Source organism: Pleurodeles waltl, chromosome 3_1, assembly GCF_031143425.1.
Source record: "Pleurodeles waltl isolate 20211129_DDA chromosome 3_1, aPleWal1.hap1.20221129, whole genome shotgun sequence".
NCBI classification, from domain to species: Eukaryota; Metazoa; Chordata; class Amphibia; order Caudata; family Salamandridae; genus Pleurodeles; species Pleurodeles waltl.
The window spans coordinates 416,626,221-416,642,118 of NC_090440.1; the positions used below are offsets into that span (position 1 = coordinate 416,626,221).

General features: G+C 42.9%; 1 protein-coding gene across 1 annotated transcript in view; it reads left to right on the forward strand.

Annotated features, from left to right (window-relative positions):
- Nucleotides 1-15,898, forward strand: part of ARPIN (actin related protein 2/3 complex inhibitor) — a 206,930-nt gene that overhangs the window by 58,378 nt on the left and 132,654 nt on the right. The window contains exon 4 of the mRNA XM_069222673.1: nucleotides 14,587-14,793. Coding sequence (XP_069078774.1) covers nucleotides 14,587-14,793 — 207 coding nt within the window. The remainder of the gene's footprint in view (nucleotides 1-14,586; nucleotides 14,794-15,898) is intronic.

Here is a 15,898-nt window from a genome sequence, read left to right on the forward strand (position 1 = left end):
TGAGCACCTTGGACTGCTGCTCAGTCACAACCCTAGGGTCTGTGCAGTTTCTCAGAGCTTGGTTGGAGAAACCTAAGTGCGCATGTGTGCATGCTTGAGACGGCCGGCTAAACACACATGTGCACGTAGGTGCACTCTCTCCTTCTCCCGTGGCCCATCCCTGCCCCTCCCTGCAATGCTGGCTCCTAGCCATGGGACAACGCCCCTCCACCATTGCGGAGGAGCTACCTCTGTTCAATCTCTTGTAACGAGTCCCACAAACCTTTAAATAAAATCTTGCCTATTAAATGGGGTACATTTAATTAGGTTTTGTTCAGCAAAGGGCAATCTCACTGAAATGGAATAGTCTTGCCGTCTTTGGTATTTGATGCAACCTGTACTTTCAAATATCTACTAAGAACCTCTTTACATATATTTCAGAAAATAAAAAGTGCATCGATTTGATGTATGGAAGCCCATCAACACTATAAATGTTTTTTTCAAATCAATAATTATAAGCTGACCATATGGGATCTTCATTTCAGCAAACCAATCCAGCTCATGATATCATCTAAGTGCCATCCTTCGTCAATCATAAGCGTAGCTCAAATCAAGGAATGGCAATATTTGCAAAGAATTTGCCCATGAAAAGCAATATTCCTGGTGTATCTTCATTTCAGCAAGCAATCATCAATGGAGCCTGTTGATTTTCCTATAACATTTAAAAGTGTTTGACCAGAGCTATTAGAACCTAATTTCTCCAAAGTGTTTGTTTAGTAAAGGCATGAGTGAGAACTTTTCTTGACTTTTGGGAGGGGGATGTCCCCTCTAGGTTAAACAGTCTGTTCCCCTGCCCTGAGTTTCGAACTGGGAGTGTTTGGTATCCAGGTTTTTGATTTTTTACCATAGCCTCAAACTAATGTAATGTGTGCAGAGGCCTAGGCCTGTCCCCTGACATGAGCAAAGTTCTGGACCCCTCCTGCGACATGGAGGGGCGCACCAAGTGTGCCCTAATTTACTGACAGTGGACTGTTGTCCCTGTTGTGGGTTTAGCATTTACAGAAGTGGTGGCAACATACTATATTTTGGAATCCATAGTTGTGACCAGATTCTTTTTTTTTTTTTTTTTTACCAGTGTCACTGGAGAGGAGTTCTGCTGGTGCACATGTGGAATATTCTGCTTCTACTTGGAGAGAGAGAGCGAGAGAGAGAGAAAAAAAAAATTAAAAAAAAATGATCCAAAGTAATGGTGAGATTCTTGAAGCTGGGGGGAGGAGACCAAAACTTATCATCTGAAGTCTTACCTGAAAGGAAGAAGTGGTGCCTCCGACCTAAAGGTCCTACATAACAACCGGCCTTTGAGATAGGGAAGGAACTTGCCAACCCTGTAGGAGATAGGACTGTACAAGGTGAGCCAGGAGCAGTTTGACCCCTGGTGGTGTCCTTCAGAACCAGAAGACTAAGGAGAATGATCTGCATGCCCTGATGTGGGAACAGTCTCTACATACAAATGGTTTAAGAAGTAACCTCAACAAGAATCTGGGCGGACTGTGCTGCTGCATTGAAGAACTGTGCCTGAGCAGACCGTGTCACTGCATCGGAGAAACTGTTCCTGAGGACATTGCGCTGCATCAGAAACTGCACTGGAGAAGGACCATACGGATCGGACTTTAGCAAACAACCCAGTGCCCATATTTCACTCAAGCCTAGAGCTAGTTTGTTGATCGATGGAGGCCTGCATCATCACCAGAGTCCTGCATGCTTGAAAGGACTCTGGGTGGTGGCCTCTGTCACTACCTGCAGAGGCGGCCTCTGACGGAACACGCAAAACATGTCCAGCTAGTGTGTGTGCTCCCTGAACAGGGGGCAAGAAGGACATGCACTGTAGGTTCCAGCAGGACACTCGAACAGAACTGACACAACCTCATTGTGGTGAGAACCTTAACACAGGGGACTTTTTGAGATAACCTGATCCTTCATACCTGCCCCAGAAAGCTCAAACCTAGAAGGTTGGGGACCTGCCTAATTACACGAACGAGGGACATGTGGGAGAGGGGGACCAAGAGCAAAGGCATAGTTGCCAAAGCACCAGTAAAGTAATTGCACCAAGCAGCATGTACTCTGAAGTATTATGATTTACATATATATTCAAGTGCATTGTATTTTACCAAGTTAAACCACTGGGTTGGTCAATATTTTGTTTAGCTTCCGGGAAATTGTTGTGTTGCTCTGACCGTGATCACCTCCAGACTACCTCCTTGAGACGCCTGTGACTGCTTATCATCTCTACCACTGAGAGTCAAGTGCTGTAGGGCTTGTACTTTACCCATTTTTGCAGAGCCATATTAGGAAGGATGGACCCTTGCATATAAGAGGCAAATGGCCCCACCACTCACGGCTGAGGCCCATTAGCCCATGCTTGCCATGCGGCCTTCAAAAGGGGGCTTAAGGTGGATGTTTCTGCTTCCCTCAATTAATCTCAGAGTTTTACTTATCAGTTTACTGAAACATGGCTCCAGAATGACAAGCCTCGTTATTCTTCCTTCAGCTTTGCTCAGAATAGTAGCAACATTTTGTTTTATCCATTGTGAGAGAGATGTCAATTTAAAGTAGGCTCCTTAGCTGCAGTCACTTTAGAGAACTGGACATTTCTCCCTTCTTTTTTGACTGTTACCTAGTGTCTTTAACCTTCTCCAAAACAGACTCATGGTTGCTCTAGAGCCCTTGAATTAACTCCGCATTTTGTTGGAAACCATTGTAAAATAAAACAACACTTCAGGGGCTAAAAGTTAACATTCTTTTAATACAAAATTAGCGAGCAACCAAGCAAAATAGGCAAATGACAATTGTCAGTTCCGATGACCAGATCATCTGCTCAAAATCCAGTTGAAGCATATAATACTAAAATATATGCATTTTTGACACATTTTTTTACAAATTGTTCTCAATACAAGTCAATGGAAACGTGTACATGCGAAAGAAACGTTACTTCAACAAGACTAACTAATGAACAGAAGCCAGTATTTTCTCAATGGAAGAATGTGATAAGTCCTTTGAAGCCAGAAGATACATAAACATTCTGCTGAACAGAGGCGTGGTGAACCCCCCCCCACCCTACTTATCAGCTTCAGCGAGGGTGGAGTTCTTGATGGCCTCTTCTGCCTGCAACTCGCCAGACAGTTGCTCGTAATTGACGTGAATGTGGGTAGGTGGGTGAGTAAGTTAATGGATGGATGTGTGAGTGAAGGGCTCGATAGATGATGGAAGAATGCACAAAAAGATGGATATAAAGATGATGAGTGAGAGAATGGATGGATGAGTGAAAGGGAGGGTCGATGGATGGATGGATGAAAGTCTGAATGGATTCATGAGTAGAAGGGTGGATGGCTGGATAAGTGAACAAGTGGGAGTGTTGAGATAAATGATGGATGGATGGATGGACGGATGAATGTAAGGATGGATGAGTAATAGGGAGGATGGTTGGTTTTATGGAGTGAAATGTTAGACTGATGGATGGAGTGAAAGGATGGATGGATGAGTGGGTGGACCTAAGGATTTATGAGTTACCGAATGGCTAGATGAGTGAAAGCAGAGGATGGATGAATGTGTGAATGGTCACTGGCTGGATAAGTGAAAGGATGGACAGATGGATGATGAGAGAATGGATGAGTGAGTGAAAGGATGGGTGGATGAGTGAATAGAGTAACAGGATGAATGGTTGAATGGATGATGGGAAAAGGGAGGATAGTTGAGTGAAAAGATGGATGGCTGAGTGAAAGAGTGGATGATGGATGAGTAAAAGGGAGGATGGATGGGTGAGATGCTGAGAGGGAGGATGGATGAGAGATGTGGGAAAGGATGGATGTAAAGCTGAATGAGTGAAAGAATGGATAGATAAGTGAATGGGAGGGTGGATGGAAAGATGAAAGGATGAATGGATTAATGCTTGGATTTAAGAGACAGAGCAGTCTGGAAGGGTTGTGATGACTTGCTTTGCTTGCTTGGTTACATAAGAACTTTGGTTCAGAGGTGGGGTATTTACATTTTCTGGCTACTCCCTTGCTACTGAATACGCTACTTTATCAAAAAAGCGCTTTTGATTGCCAACATTGGAAGTCAGGCAATATTTTACTACGAAATTCCAAAAATGTATGAATGTACAACAATAAATAAAATCGCTTCTGCACCCAGGATAATCATGAAACTTAGCATGCATATGAAGGCTTATGAACACTATAGGTTTATAGTAAAACAATATTAAATCTTGCTTATATATTAGTGGACATTAAGGCATTCGTGCATAATCAAGAATTGGTGCAAAGATAAAAGGTACATGCGACTATACTTTATCACCATGCTGTCCTTCCCCGACATGACTATAACATCCTCCTCTGCAGCTATAAGTTTCTCTGCATGTTGCAAAAAAGTTCATAGTATGTAGAAGACGTCAAACCTAAGCGATAGCACTTTTTGAATGACATTATCTAGTGCGCTGATATGCAAAGTACGACCCGGAAGCCGCATGCTGCCCCGCCTGACGTCTCCATGCTGCCCCGCCTGACGTCTCCATGCTGCCCCGCCTGACGTCTCCATGCTGCCCCCTGGTCAACAGCAGCATTGGAGTGCTGTTTATTTGAGTCAGCACTAACTATGAAAATGTTTTTAAAAAACAGGCAAACATTTATTTAAAGGTTAATTGGTGTTAAAGAAAGGAAGCAACTATGGAATCCTGCACCTAATAACTTTGTGGACACCTTTATTTTTATAGACATCTTGCAGCAGAAGTGTAAAATATGGTAGTCACTTTAAAGTTTCAAAACGATTATAGAAAGTGCATTGATAAGTATTACTTTGAAAGTGATAGTTAATTTTTGTCCCCACCCTGACAGCAATATTAATAGTGAACTAAAGAGTCAAGTCAGTTGTTATGTGTACTCTTTGGGTGGCCCGGGTTTTTTTTTTTTTTTTACATGAACAGCATTATTGTTTATTAAATCCAACTCAGGAGACGTTTTTGTACAGTGCACACCGAGATCCTCCTATATTTTGATAATGAAGAAAAGTGTTGCAGGGGTATAGAATTTAATAACGTATCTTCTTATCCAAGGGACAGGCTCCTTCTTAAATCTTTTTGTCCTGTAAAAAAATCTACTTGTCTCTTTGGTGCCATGTTGTGCGGCCACAAATTATGGCAGCTATCTTATTATGTAAGAGCTCTGATAATAGCCTCCGTGATTATGCCAGGGCTAATACTAGTAGAGTTTGATATACTAGCAATTTCAAGCCCTACTATAGCTATTTCTTTATTTTGTCACTTTTCTGCAGATCTATATACTGGGGGTGGAGAAAGCAGTAAACCATTTTCCAGGCTGGAATGCCTTTGAGTCTGTGCAAACCTACTAACTTGCATGTGTTAATGATCATCACCAGCTCTTCTACAATGATTTCCTATACTGAGAAAGGTTGGAAATTTACTCTTGACAAGGGCAGAAGTAGAAGTTCTTCCAGGGTTGGGGAAAAAAGTGGTTGGGGGATGTGAACTTGTAAACTCTCAATAGATTTTCGCGTTAGCAAATCTACATGTGCATGTAGTGTTAAAATACAGATCACAAAAAAATTCTAGGAGTACGATTTCCTGGTCTACTTTGTAAGTTCTTATGAATTCATGAAAGCCATTACTTCAAAGACTGATACCATAAATGCACTTTTGTGACTCTCTTTAAGAATTGGGCCCCTAATTAGGTCTGGAATTAACCAAGACATTTTGTTTTATTAAAATTCTCTTTCTCTATCAGCTGGCTTTACTGTGAGTGATAGCATTCTGCTCTTTCACAAAGAGCATATTGGTACACAACGTTGTTTTGTTCAGGGCCAGCAACTACTGTGGCAATGTGTGCTTTTTGAAACCCAAACTTTTTTGTATTTTGCAAAGGTTTGGTATAATGATGAGGGCCTGGCAGCTCCCACAACAATAAATTGTTACCAAAGCCATGTCAAAACAAGACACGCACTGACAAAACCAAAAGACTGGCAACCAATGTTGGATTTGTTGGCTTGACCAATGCTTGTTTATTTTCATGTTTCCCATAATCTTGTGATTCTCCTTTATGAATATGTTTTTGGAAATACTAGCATGTATCAGCCCATTTTAATTATGTCAAAGAAATAGTACCTAAAATTTCACAGTAATTTAACAAACCATATTTTTCCTACTTGCATGCTTTTCTGAACATTTTATTTTGTAACGCAAGAATCATCAATCTCGCTTGGAAGCTTCCACAAACATTTGCATCTAATCGGATAGCATTCTGGGAGCATTATAACTATACATAGCCTCGTATTGTTAAACTTTTCAAACGTGTGTACACATCTTTTACTGGAACCACTGTCAGTAGTGCAGTGTGACCTTACAATGCTTATTTAGAGCACTTGCCATAATAATAAAGACTTTGCATTAATGAACCATAAATACAAGTTCAAAACCATATAGGACACAAATATTACCCCAACTGCAGACATTTACCTTCCCAGTAAACTTGCAGCCAAAGGGTTTGTGCTGCAGTGCTTTGTGCCTACTTGTCCCAAGGACAAAACAGGGAAACCCGTTGTCCTTGACCCCAAACAATATGTCCTGGGCATTAGGCTATAGGAATTCCACATTCCTGCATTAACAAAGCCAATAGGTCTCACCTATGTAAAATCTATTCTTTGTCAATATTTTAGCCATTTTTAAGCCATGTTGTGCAGGATGGCTAAAAGTACAAAAAGTGCTGAGATGTGTTCAACGCTGCTACATTTTAGTTTTTTTTCTTTTCAGATTTTTATTTGTCATGTTGTACAGCTGTATAGTTGTGCAGCATGGTTGAAAGTAAAAAAAAGCACTATAAAGCGGTCTGCATTAACTGTGTCATAGCATTTGTTTTGTAATTTTAGCCATGCTGTGCTGTACATGGCTTAAAAAAACACTGACAACCCAATAGATCTCACATAGGCCAGACCTACTGGCCAGTGCTTGTTTCTTTTTTACATTTTTGTGGCGATATGTAATGATTTGGGGAATTGTCAGGCACAGAGATTCGTGTCTGTGGAGTTTGCAGTTTACCACAGCGAGTTATTTTTGTCAGAGACAGCAGCAGTGCTGATGTGGATCCCACAATGGGTTAAGTTTGGGGTGATCTTCTTCCCCCGCGCCTCTACCTTAGGTTCCGTGTACAGTGACTGTGTTGGGGATGAATCCCTTGCACAAAGGTTTTTATTTTCGTCTGTTTCTTTGGTGCAGGCCCTGGAAGGAGATTGCATTCAGCCTGCCTTTAGAACAGAATGCTTCTGGCAGGAGGATGACGGATGGCAGGGCCCTGCAGACCCCCACTGTCCCCACCACTGCTCTTTGAGATCAGACTTTACTGTCAGAGATGGGAGGAGCAAAGACGGTATTAAGTAATCACCACAGACCGGCCCGGGGCCTCGAACATCATTAATCAGCTAGTCCTTTTATGTTTCCAATACTGCCTCAATACAATATCTGGGCCCTGTACTGCCCACTTGCTGCAAATATACATGAAATGCCCCTACCAGCCGTGTTTTTCAGGCAGGTCTTTGTTTAAATAAACACCAACACTTCCATAGCTGCCAAGGTTTCAGATTGCTATGTGTGACATTGTCATACTTTCAGTGTAATTGTGAGTGCGATTTCAGTGACTATGAGTGACACTTTCTTGCAAACAAAATCAAGCGATGAAGACGAGGGGACCACATAAAAATCGTAATCTATAGTGAATCATTTACCTCGCGTTGTACACCAGTGCCATCTTGTGGCCTTTTGATAAACACTACTCGGAGCTTATCTAGCTTAGTGAAAAACTGGATCAAGAAGGTTTTACCGCACTTCAGGACTTGCGTGACAATCTCAGGCATTGTGGTAATGCATTTTATTCTAATGCGAGTTGCGTGACACCTGGCAGGGCTGCACTTCATTGGTTGTTCCACAAGTATTGTTTAAGTGCTGGGGCAGCACAAAGTAATGCAGGGGAGACAGTTTCATACAATCCTTACATAACTATGAGCGGGATCTCAGCATTGTATGATATGTCATAGATTTATAAAGCGCACTCTCACCCTTGGACCTCTTGTCGCTAACATTGTTGGCATCTGATCCTTTTTCACCCTGAAGGTGGCACGCACGTGAATTAGTACTGGAAGAAGCGGTTCAGCGCAAGATACAGCGCTATGCAGTTACATGGGCTTTAGCTCCCGGGCCAGGTACATAGTGTATTTAGTTCACTCTAAGGTTGCCGTACCGGAGGCCTCTCTTGGGTTATGACCATTTACTGCTTGTCTTCTGATTTTTTGGTGCATAAAACGGCATGTTTGTTGTCCAGTACCAGCTGGTTGTGGACTGGGGGGAGGATCTGCCCAGCTACACACTTTGCACATGCCTTGCATGGGCCCTGCGCAAATACACTATCATAATCAAACATGCCATCAGACACACAGGACACCTTCTGTCTGCCCCAACACATCATCACACATGTTCGCACCAGCACATACCCTTGTGCACATCGCACACAAGTAAGCACCCTCGTTCACACACAGACACGTCACATACAGCAAGAAAAGGGGCATTCTGACAAAGGTAAAACAAACAAGCAAGGGAGCGTAAAGGATGCCAGCAACAACACAGGAAAGAGGTGGGTGGGAGCAGCAAGGCTACAAAGGAGGAACCAAGATCAAGGGAGGGTGCGCGCTCTGCCTGGCTCAGTCCTGGGGAACCAGAGACAGACATGGGGAGGGAAGGGGGTTTGGCTGGAGTTCCTTCCGCGAGATCCTTCTCTCGTCTGTAGGCGCAGGCTGAGCTGGGAGGAGGGGACGGGAGGGATGGATGGCTTCTGCTGGCTGCGGAGCTCATATCAATGCGGGAAAGGGAGGACAGGAAGGACAAGACGAAGAGCGTGAGGCTGTTTTAATGGACCTGTTAAAGAAGCGATGCCAGTTATATCCTTGTTAGGCACAGAGCAGCAGTTGCAATGTTTTTTGTGTATGTTTGTCTGCCTGTTTTTGTGCCTGTTTTTCGTTTTCCACATTTGTCTAAATAAACTGTGAGTTGCATTTTCGGTGGTGTTTTTAAACGCAGGCTTGTGGTATCCTGATGATACAAACATCGCACCTGCAGTCCCTAAGCAGCAGAGCACCCCAGTTGAAGCAGGTCCAATCGGAGCACAGCAGCTGGTCTTTTCCGGCTTCGGCCCACGCAACACGGCAATTAAAAGGGGCAGAGTTAAAGCTACAAGAATTAATTGCTCTCCATTCCAAACCAGCCTGGGAGTTGCCTTCAGGATAAATACAAAAGAATATCAGCCACATGGGGGGAACTGGGAGGGACGAATGCTGCAATAAAAAGCAAGCAGCTATTGGTCTGAGCACCCACAGTGTAACACGAGCTGGAAAAATTAATAAAATAGTGCCCCCATGAACGGATAGACACAACAAAGCATAATGATATTTTACTTAGTGTTTACTCCGTGGGAGGAACGAAAGAGAAAAAGAAGAACACAGAGGCAGGACTGACCACTAGCAAACAAGGATTTTTAAAGGACATTGAAACAAACAAATGAGAAGCAGGGGGGTTGCTTTAAGGCCCACAGTGATGTTTACTAAAGTATCAATGAAGTTGTACTCTTACTGTCAACCTAAAAAAGAAGGGAGAGTTAAATAAAGCAGTTGTCTAGGACACACAATTTGGTAATGTGGGGAAGCCAGGATTAATCCCAGGTTTCCTGGTTTCACATTGTTCAATTCGGCCACTAAATGTATATTTTGCTCCCTCTATTCCCACCTTACAGCTAATCCTCCCTAACCCCATGCATTACTGCCACACCTCTGGCATTAATATGGCCCTCGGCCACATCACTGATCAAACTTTTTGGCCTCTGAGAAAATGTTTTGTGTGCCCATGATCTAGAAGAATTCCAGTGTGTTGTAATATAAAGTAAGGCAACCCTTAAAACATTTGATAAGAGGCCCTGAGTGACTTGTTTTGATTGATTTACTAAATTTAAATTTATATAGAGAATAAAGCCCATTGGACTCGATCCGATGTAGGCATTCAGAAGACCACACTGACTGTGATACAACAATCCATTAAGCAAAAGAGACACATTGTTTCACCAGACAAAAGTTAATGGGGGACATTGTTCTGTGGCTTTGGACCAAGAAAATAAAGCTGCACTCTCCTCTAGACTTTCACTTAATCAGCTGCACCACTGAAAGGGTGGTCTCAGTTTACTTTAGGGGTCTGTAGTGGCAGAATTTTGGGACGTTTACTGAATGGTATACTAATGAGACCACACAAAACAATTCCAAAGCAAGATCAGAATGCCTTGAAGTTCACTTATGCTCTCACAGGAAGCCATAAATATGATCTTCTAAAAGTGGGAACTGAGGGCCTGATTTAGAGTTTGGCAGATGGTTACTCTGTCACAAATGCAATTGATATCCTGTACACCTTATTACAAGAGCTACAGGATATAATGCACCTTTAACAGGGTGGATGGGATATCTATCACGTTTGTGATGGGGGAACCTGTCTGCCAATCTCTGAATCAGGCTGTACACCTAAAAATGAACTTCACTACTATAGTCGGAACTCGCTGGAGCCACTGTAGTTGTGGTTCTGACAGTCCCCTACAAAGGGCATTCTGGGAATCTAGTTTAGAATTGCTAACCACATCCACAACCATATTGTGGAGCTCCCAAGTATAACATGTCATACTCTATGCACCTAACAGAGCTTGAACCAACCATATCAGATCAGATTAGACTGACGTTGGAATCCCAAATGAGCCCCTAATTTTGACTTGCTACACAGACTTAATTTCAGAAAGTGACAAAACTGGAGAACACTGACAGAGATAGAGGCATATAAGAGTGTGTTTATGGCTTAAAAGAATAATTTTCGATTTGGTAGCATTTCATTACCACCCCCTTTCCCTTACACAGTATAGAATCTTGAGCTTTTCTTATGGCTACTTACTAGGAGGTAAATTTGATTGTGCATAAGCTTACCAGTTAATCATTCCGACCTAATCAGCTTTAGATTGGGCATCATATACATATTAAACAGTACAAGGTAGACTTTGTATTTATGCGCAAAGTTTCGAGTGATGGTAAATAGTTTTGAGCTATAAGGTCCAAGCTTGACACATTGGCGAGGGCCCTCTAGGGAGAACCATCCAAGAGTAGGATCTGAGACTCCTACCACTGATTTCAACTGAGGGAAGCAGGGCGTGAACTACAGTTTCAAACTCTTGTTATGCAATCCAGCATAATAAATTGTAAACTTCAGATGATCTGTCTTAAAATAACATCCCACACATTCACTAGTGCGCTTCAATGCTGTGCTTTGGCTAAACTCCTCAGTAGTGAGTATCACTAAAACATTGTTCCCCGTGAGGCCTGTAGTTGGCCCATCACTTCTTTCTCCTGTATCTTCCCAGCCCTAGTCAGATCTATGATGAGATGGGTGGAATAAGGCACTACAAGATTTAGGGAGATTAATGAGTGGTTTAACCACCAAGGAGAGAACCAGAATTGAAGGAGCTGTTTAATATTGTCACAGTCGGTGCTACCTTAGTAGTCTCCCTTCCTGATATTGCTGAAAACAGGCCTTCCTGCGTACAGTTTAACATATTGCAAACAATGAAGGCACTTTAAGGAGAGTATTGCGGTTGCATTCAGTCCTCTGATTTAAGCAACATGCCAGAGGTGTGTTGCAGTGGCGGCCGGCAGCTTTAGGAGGGAGGGGGGCGGGCGACACACACACACACACACACAAACTCACACTCATTCTTTCACACTCAGACACACATGAACGCACGCACATCCATTAACAACACTCATACCATTTAAACATGCACGCACGCACCAAACATTCAATTTAAAACATCACACACATACACACACACTTACCTTCAACCTTAGGTCAGCCAAAGAGGGAAGGCAGCAGTCCCAGCCTCGTCACAGAGTGGGATGGGCTCAGTGAGACTGCTGACCCCACCCCACTCTGTAACTAAGTGTCACTGATTGACACTCGCCCTGGGCACTTCAGGGCTTAAACTGAAGCTCCCAGGGAGAGTGTCAATTGGTGACGCTTTCCTCGTCACCCAGGGGAGGGCCTCGAGGCACCTTTGCTGAGCCGAGGAGGTCACGCCCATAGGAGCTGTGACCTCCTCAGCCCAGCAAAGTTCAGCTCAGGCAGCCAGGAGTGTGCGCAAATCGCGCATGTCTGCTCCTGGCTGCCTGACCTGAACATGGAGAGTGTCTGTCAGGCTGACCTTTGTTCAGCCTGACAGACACTCTTCATGAGGGGCAAAAGATGGGTGGGCGTGGCCCCTCCACCCTAAAGGACGGGCCGCCACTGGTGTGTTAACAGGAAGGAGTGGCTAAATTCACTTCAGTGTATGCGATGAAGAAACAATTGAACGACTCTGCTCCGTCTTGTGAGAATATCAGTTCACTTTTAGTTGTGGCAACGTAGTGACAGGATTGTACAACTGACAGTAGTTCCAGTTGCTCATTAGTTGCTGAAAGAATTCACCCTGATGGATGAGTTTTTGGAATTGGGAAAGCATGTGTGATCAAATTGCAAGCTTTCACCGCTCAAAAAAGCTTCACCATAGACATGCAAAGGTTATGCTCCGAGTGGAGTTATGCTTGAGCCTCCATACAGCACGTATGCCAGCATATGCCTCGGGACTTGTATGCAGCTGTGAAATGTGCCTGATCTCTGCCGCACCCTTCTCCTTCCACTCAACACCTATTACCAGCCCTGTGCTATAATTTCAGCTGTATCATTGCTCCGAACACCTGACCCACAACTCCCTCCTCCCCTCTCTAATGTGGTGTGCAGGCAGTGCTTAATTTGTAAATAAAAAGGTGCCGGTGCTCAAAGCCCTCCTCTTAAAGATGCGGCAATTAAATATGTGAACATGGAATACTGAGGCGGCGTAGTCCTGGAGCCATCTTGGGCCTCTTTAATCCATATAAAGCCACTCCCTGCCCCTTCAGCTCACTCTTGCAGCTTTCTACTCCCTCCCTTTGTGACGCTTTTTCGTTTTTCCTTCATCCGTCTTTCCCATATGTGTCTCGCTCGCAGCAAATGCTTGAGGCCGAAGAATAAGCCCCGGCCCTCAAAAATATGCCCCTGCCCTCAAATAAGTGCCGGTGCTCAGCACCGGAAACAACAAGCACAAATTAAGCACTGTGTGCAGGTCGAATTATAAATGGAAATGGAAAAAGATGACACCAGTTCAATACCCTTGTTACAATGGCCCTCATTATGAGTTTTCTGGAATTTGGTGAGGTGAAGGGGTGGTCGGAATCTGTCCCGTATCTCTACATCAACTTCCAGCAATCACAAGTTTTTTCCCCGAAAAGGAGAACAAGCACTCGCTCTCTGAATTACCGGGTCCTTTACTGGGCAGTTTTCCCCTATTTCTGCAAAAAACTGCCGAAAATATCTGCACGTCTGGTCCTGTTCCACTGCTGCAGAGGGCGCGGGGTGACAGGTAATCCGACTCCATGCACCTCATGTCTGCAGAAACTGTGACAGGCCCGGGATTATTTGGTCTGAAGTTTTTACACGATAACTATGGACACAGGCAAATTTAAAATTGCGGCTTGTGGCATTTCACCTGGAGTTATCGCTCTGGTTAAATACCCCAAGTCGTAACGCTGGCCACATTAGTTTACTCAGAATTCACCATTGATTGTTCTTTTTCTTTTAATTATTTTATAATTATTATTATTAATACCATCATCATCATTCGTCTTTAGGTGAGCATTAGTCTTGTTTTTTTCCTTTTTCGAATTCATCCACTTGCGAACTGTGCCAGAGGCAAGAACAAGTGCCTATTTAAAGCTTTCGTGTAAACATCCCAAGGTGGCCTACTCGCTTGTGTCTACAGATACAGAGTTCCCAGAGTAAGACTTGCCTCTATAAGACTCTAGTTTGGAGTCACACACATTTATCTTTCTCCATGAAACATTTTAGTTAGGGAATTTGTGTATTTCACACATTAGAGACGTATAACGGAAAGTATTAAGGTCTTCTGTGCATATAAATAACCCGGTGTACACAATAATTAACCCAGAAAATAAGATTTTTATAGTAAATGTCTACGAAGGGGTTATCAAGCTAATTGCTTAACACTTAGACCCGCATTACATTTTCTCTTTATCTTAGTGTGAGGATTCTAGTGCCAGTCACTCATTCTGGCAGGTATCCCTGCTCCAGAATAGGCAGATTGCGAATTATTGCCCCCAAAACTGGGGAATTACATAGTTGCTGCGTTTTCTAAATTTCACATAACATTAGATATATGTTTAAAAAAGTTGCACTACCAAATCAAATATTTAATAATTGTGCAAATTCACTGATGCACAAAATACTTAATTTTTTGCTTAAAATGATACAGGTAAACTGACGTCAAATTATATGACTAGTTGAAGAGCACTACATTTCTGTTGTCCATCGATTGAGAAACTGTTGTTTGAAACTGATACAAAGTGATCACTTTGTACTGATGTTTGTTAAATGTATCATCACACTAGAGGTAGAAGCCAAAGGAGAGACTGACAAACTATCACTTGAAGACTTGAATCGAGTTGTGACGAAGATTGAACTTGTGAGTATAACGGAGAGGCATACTCCCAGCGGCACGGTGGCCTTTTGGCTGTCGGAGGCAGAAACTGAGAAAACGGAACTGGAGCTGGGAGAGCAGCTTCGTCTGAAAACGCAAGGAGATGGACCATTTATAGGTACTGCCTTTCAAGTCTTTGCACGGCATAAAACATTAGCAATATTAATTTACTGCCATTCAGTCATGTGTTTATGATTTAGTTGTCATGTGGCAAAGTTACCAGAGATTCATCCTTATTAAAGTTGATACTCATTCAGTTCCCCCTTCTAATGTAGGAGATGGTTAAAGGGCCTCTTACAACAACTCGATGGCCTAAATAATGTCCCTTCCATTACAGATGGATTAGAGTAAAGAAGTCCACACAACATTTCACAACTGACTAGATAGTAATGGTGAACCTCGACCTCTTATTACAACATTTCAGCAAGCCCCCACTCTAACAAACTATAGCTCATCATATGGCCCAATTCATAGTCAGCTGTCCCTTCTTTCACAGTCATGACGAATATATAGGCCACACAATTTGTGCTGCTTTATGTCTCCTTTGTTTCCACTATCAGACCAACATATTGCATCCACAAAGTGTGAGACAGGTCCTAGTTCTCTTGTTTCCAAATAGTTATTTAAACATCTGCATATAAAACAGGAACAGGAACTATCTCACGTTCTTACAGTTCAATCCACAAAAAAGGGCGGTGATAGAATACAATGAGATTTGTACCATCTTAAACCAGAATATTTTACAGGTATGTAGATTTCTCAGTTTCAGTCCATCGTACCTCTTATGCATTATTATGGGAATAGGAACTATGTAATCCTGGTTTTTAATCAAAGTAGGAATGCTCAAGACGCCTCCAAAACCGAGGGTAGCAAGTAATAAGCAATGAATTGCTTACACGTTGAGCACTTTTTATATAACCACATTTAATTGTGCAAAAACAAAACATATCAAACAGACCGTGCGCACAGTGTATTCATACATCAGGACATCGTAACCGATACATCACAGTACATCCGTTATTGGGCAAATTATAACAAGACCACCATTTCCTCCAGATCTTTCTGTTTTTATGCAGGCTTTGTTAATTGGTTACTCGTATTTCGCGCACCAATCCATTGCTGCCCTCCATTCATCCAAAGGTGGGCTTAGAGGACTTCCAATGCAGGGCATTGTCTTGTTTGGCTTTTGTTGTGCCAATACCCACCAAGGTATGTTCATTCTC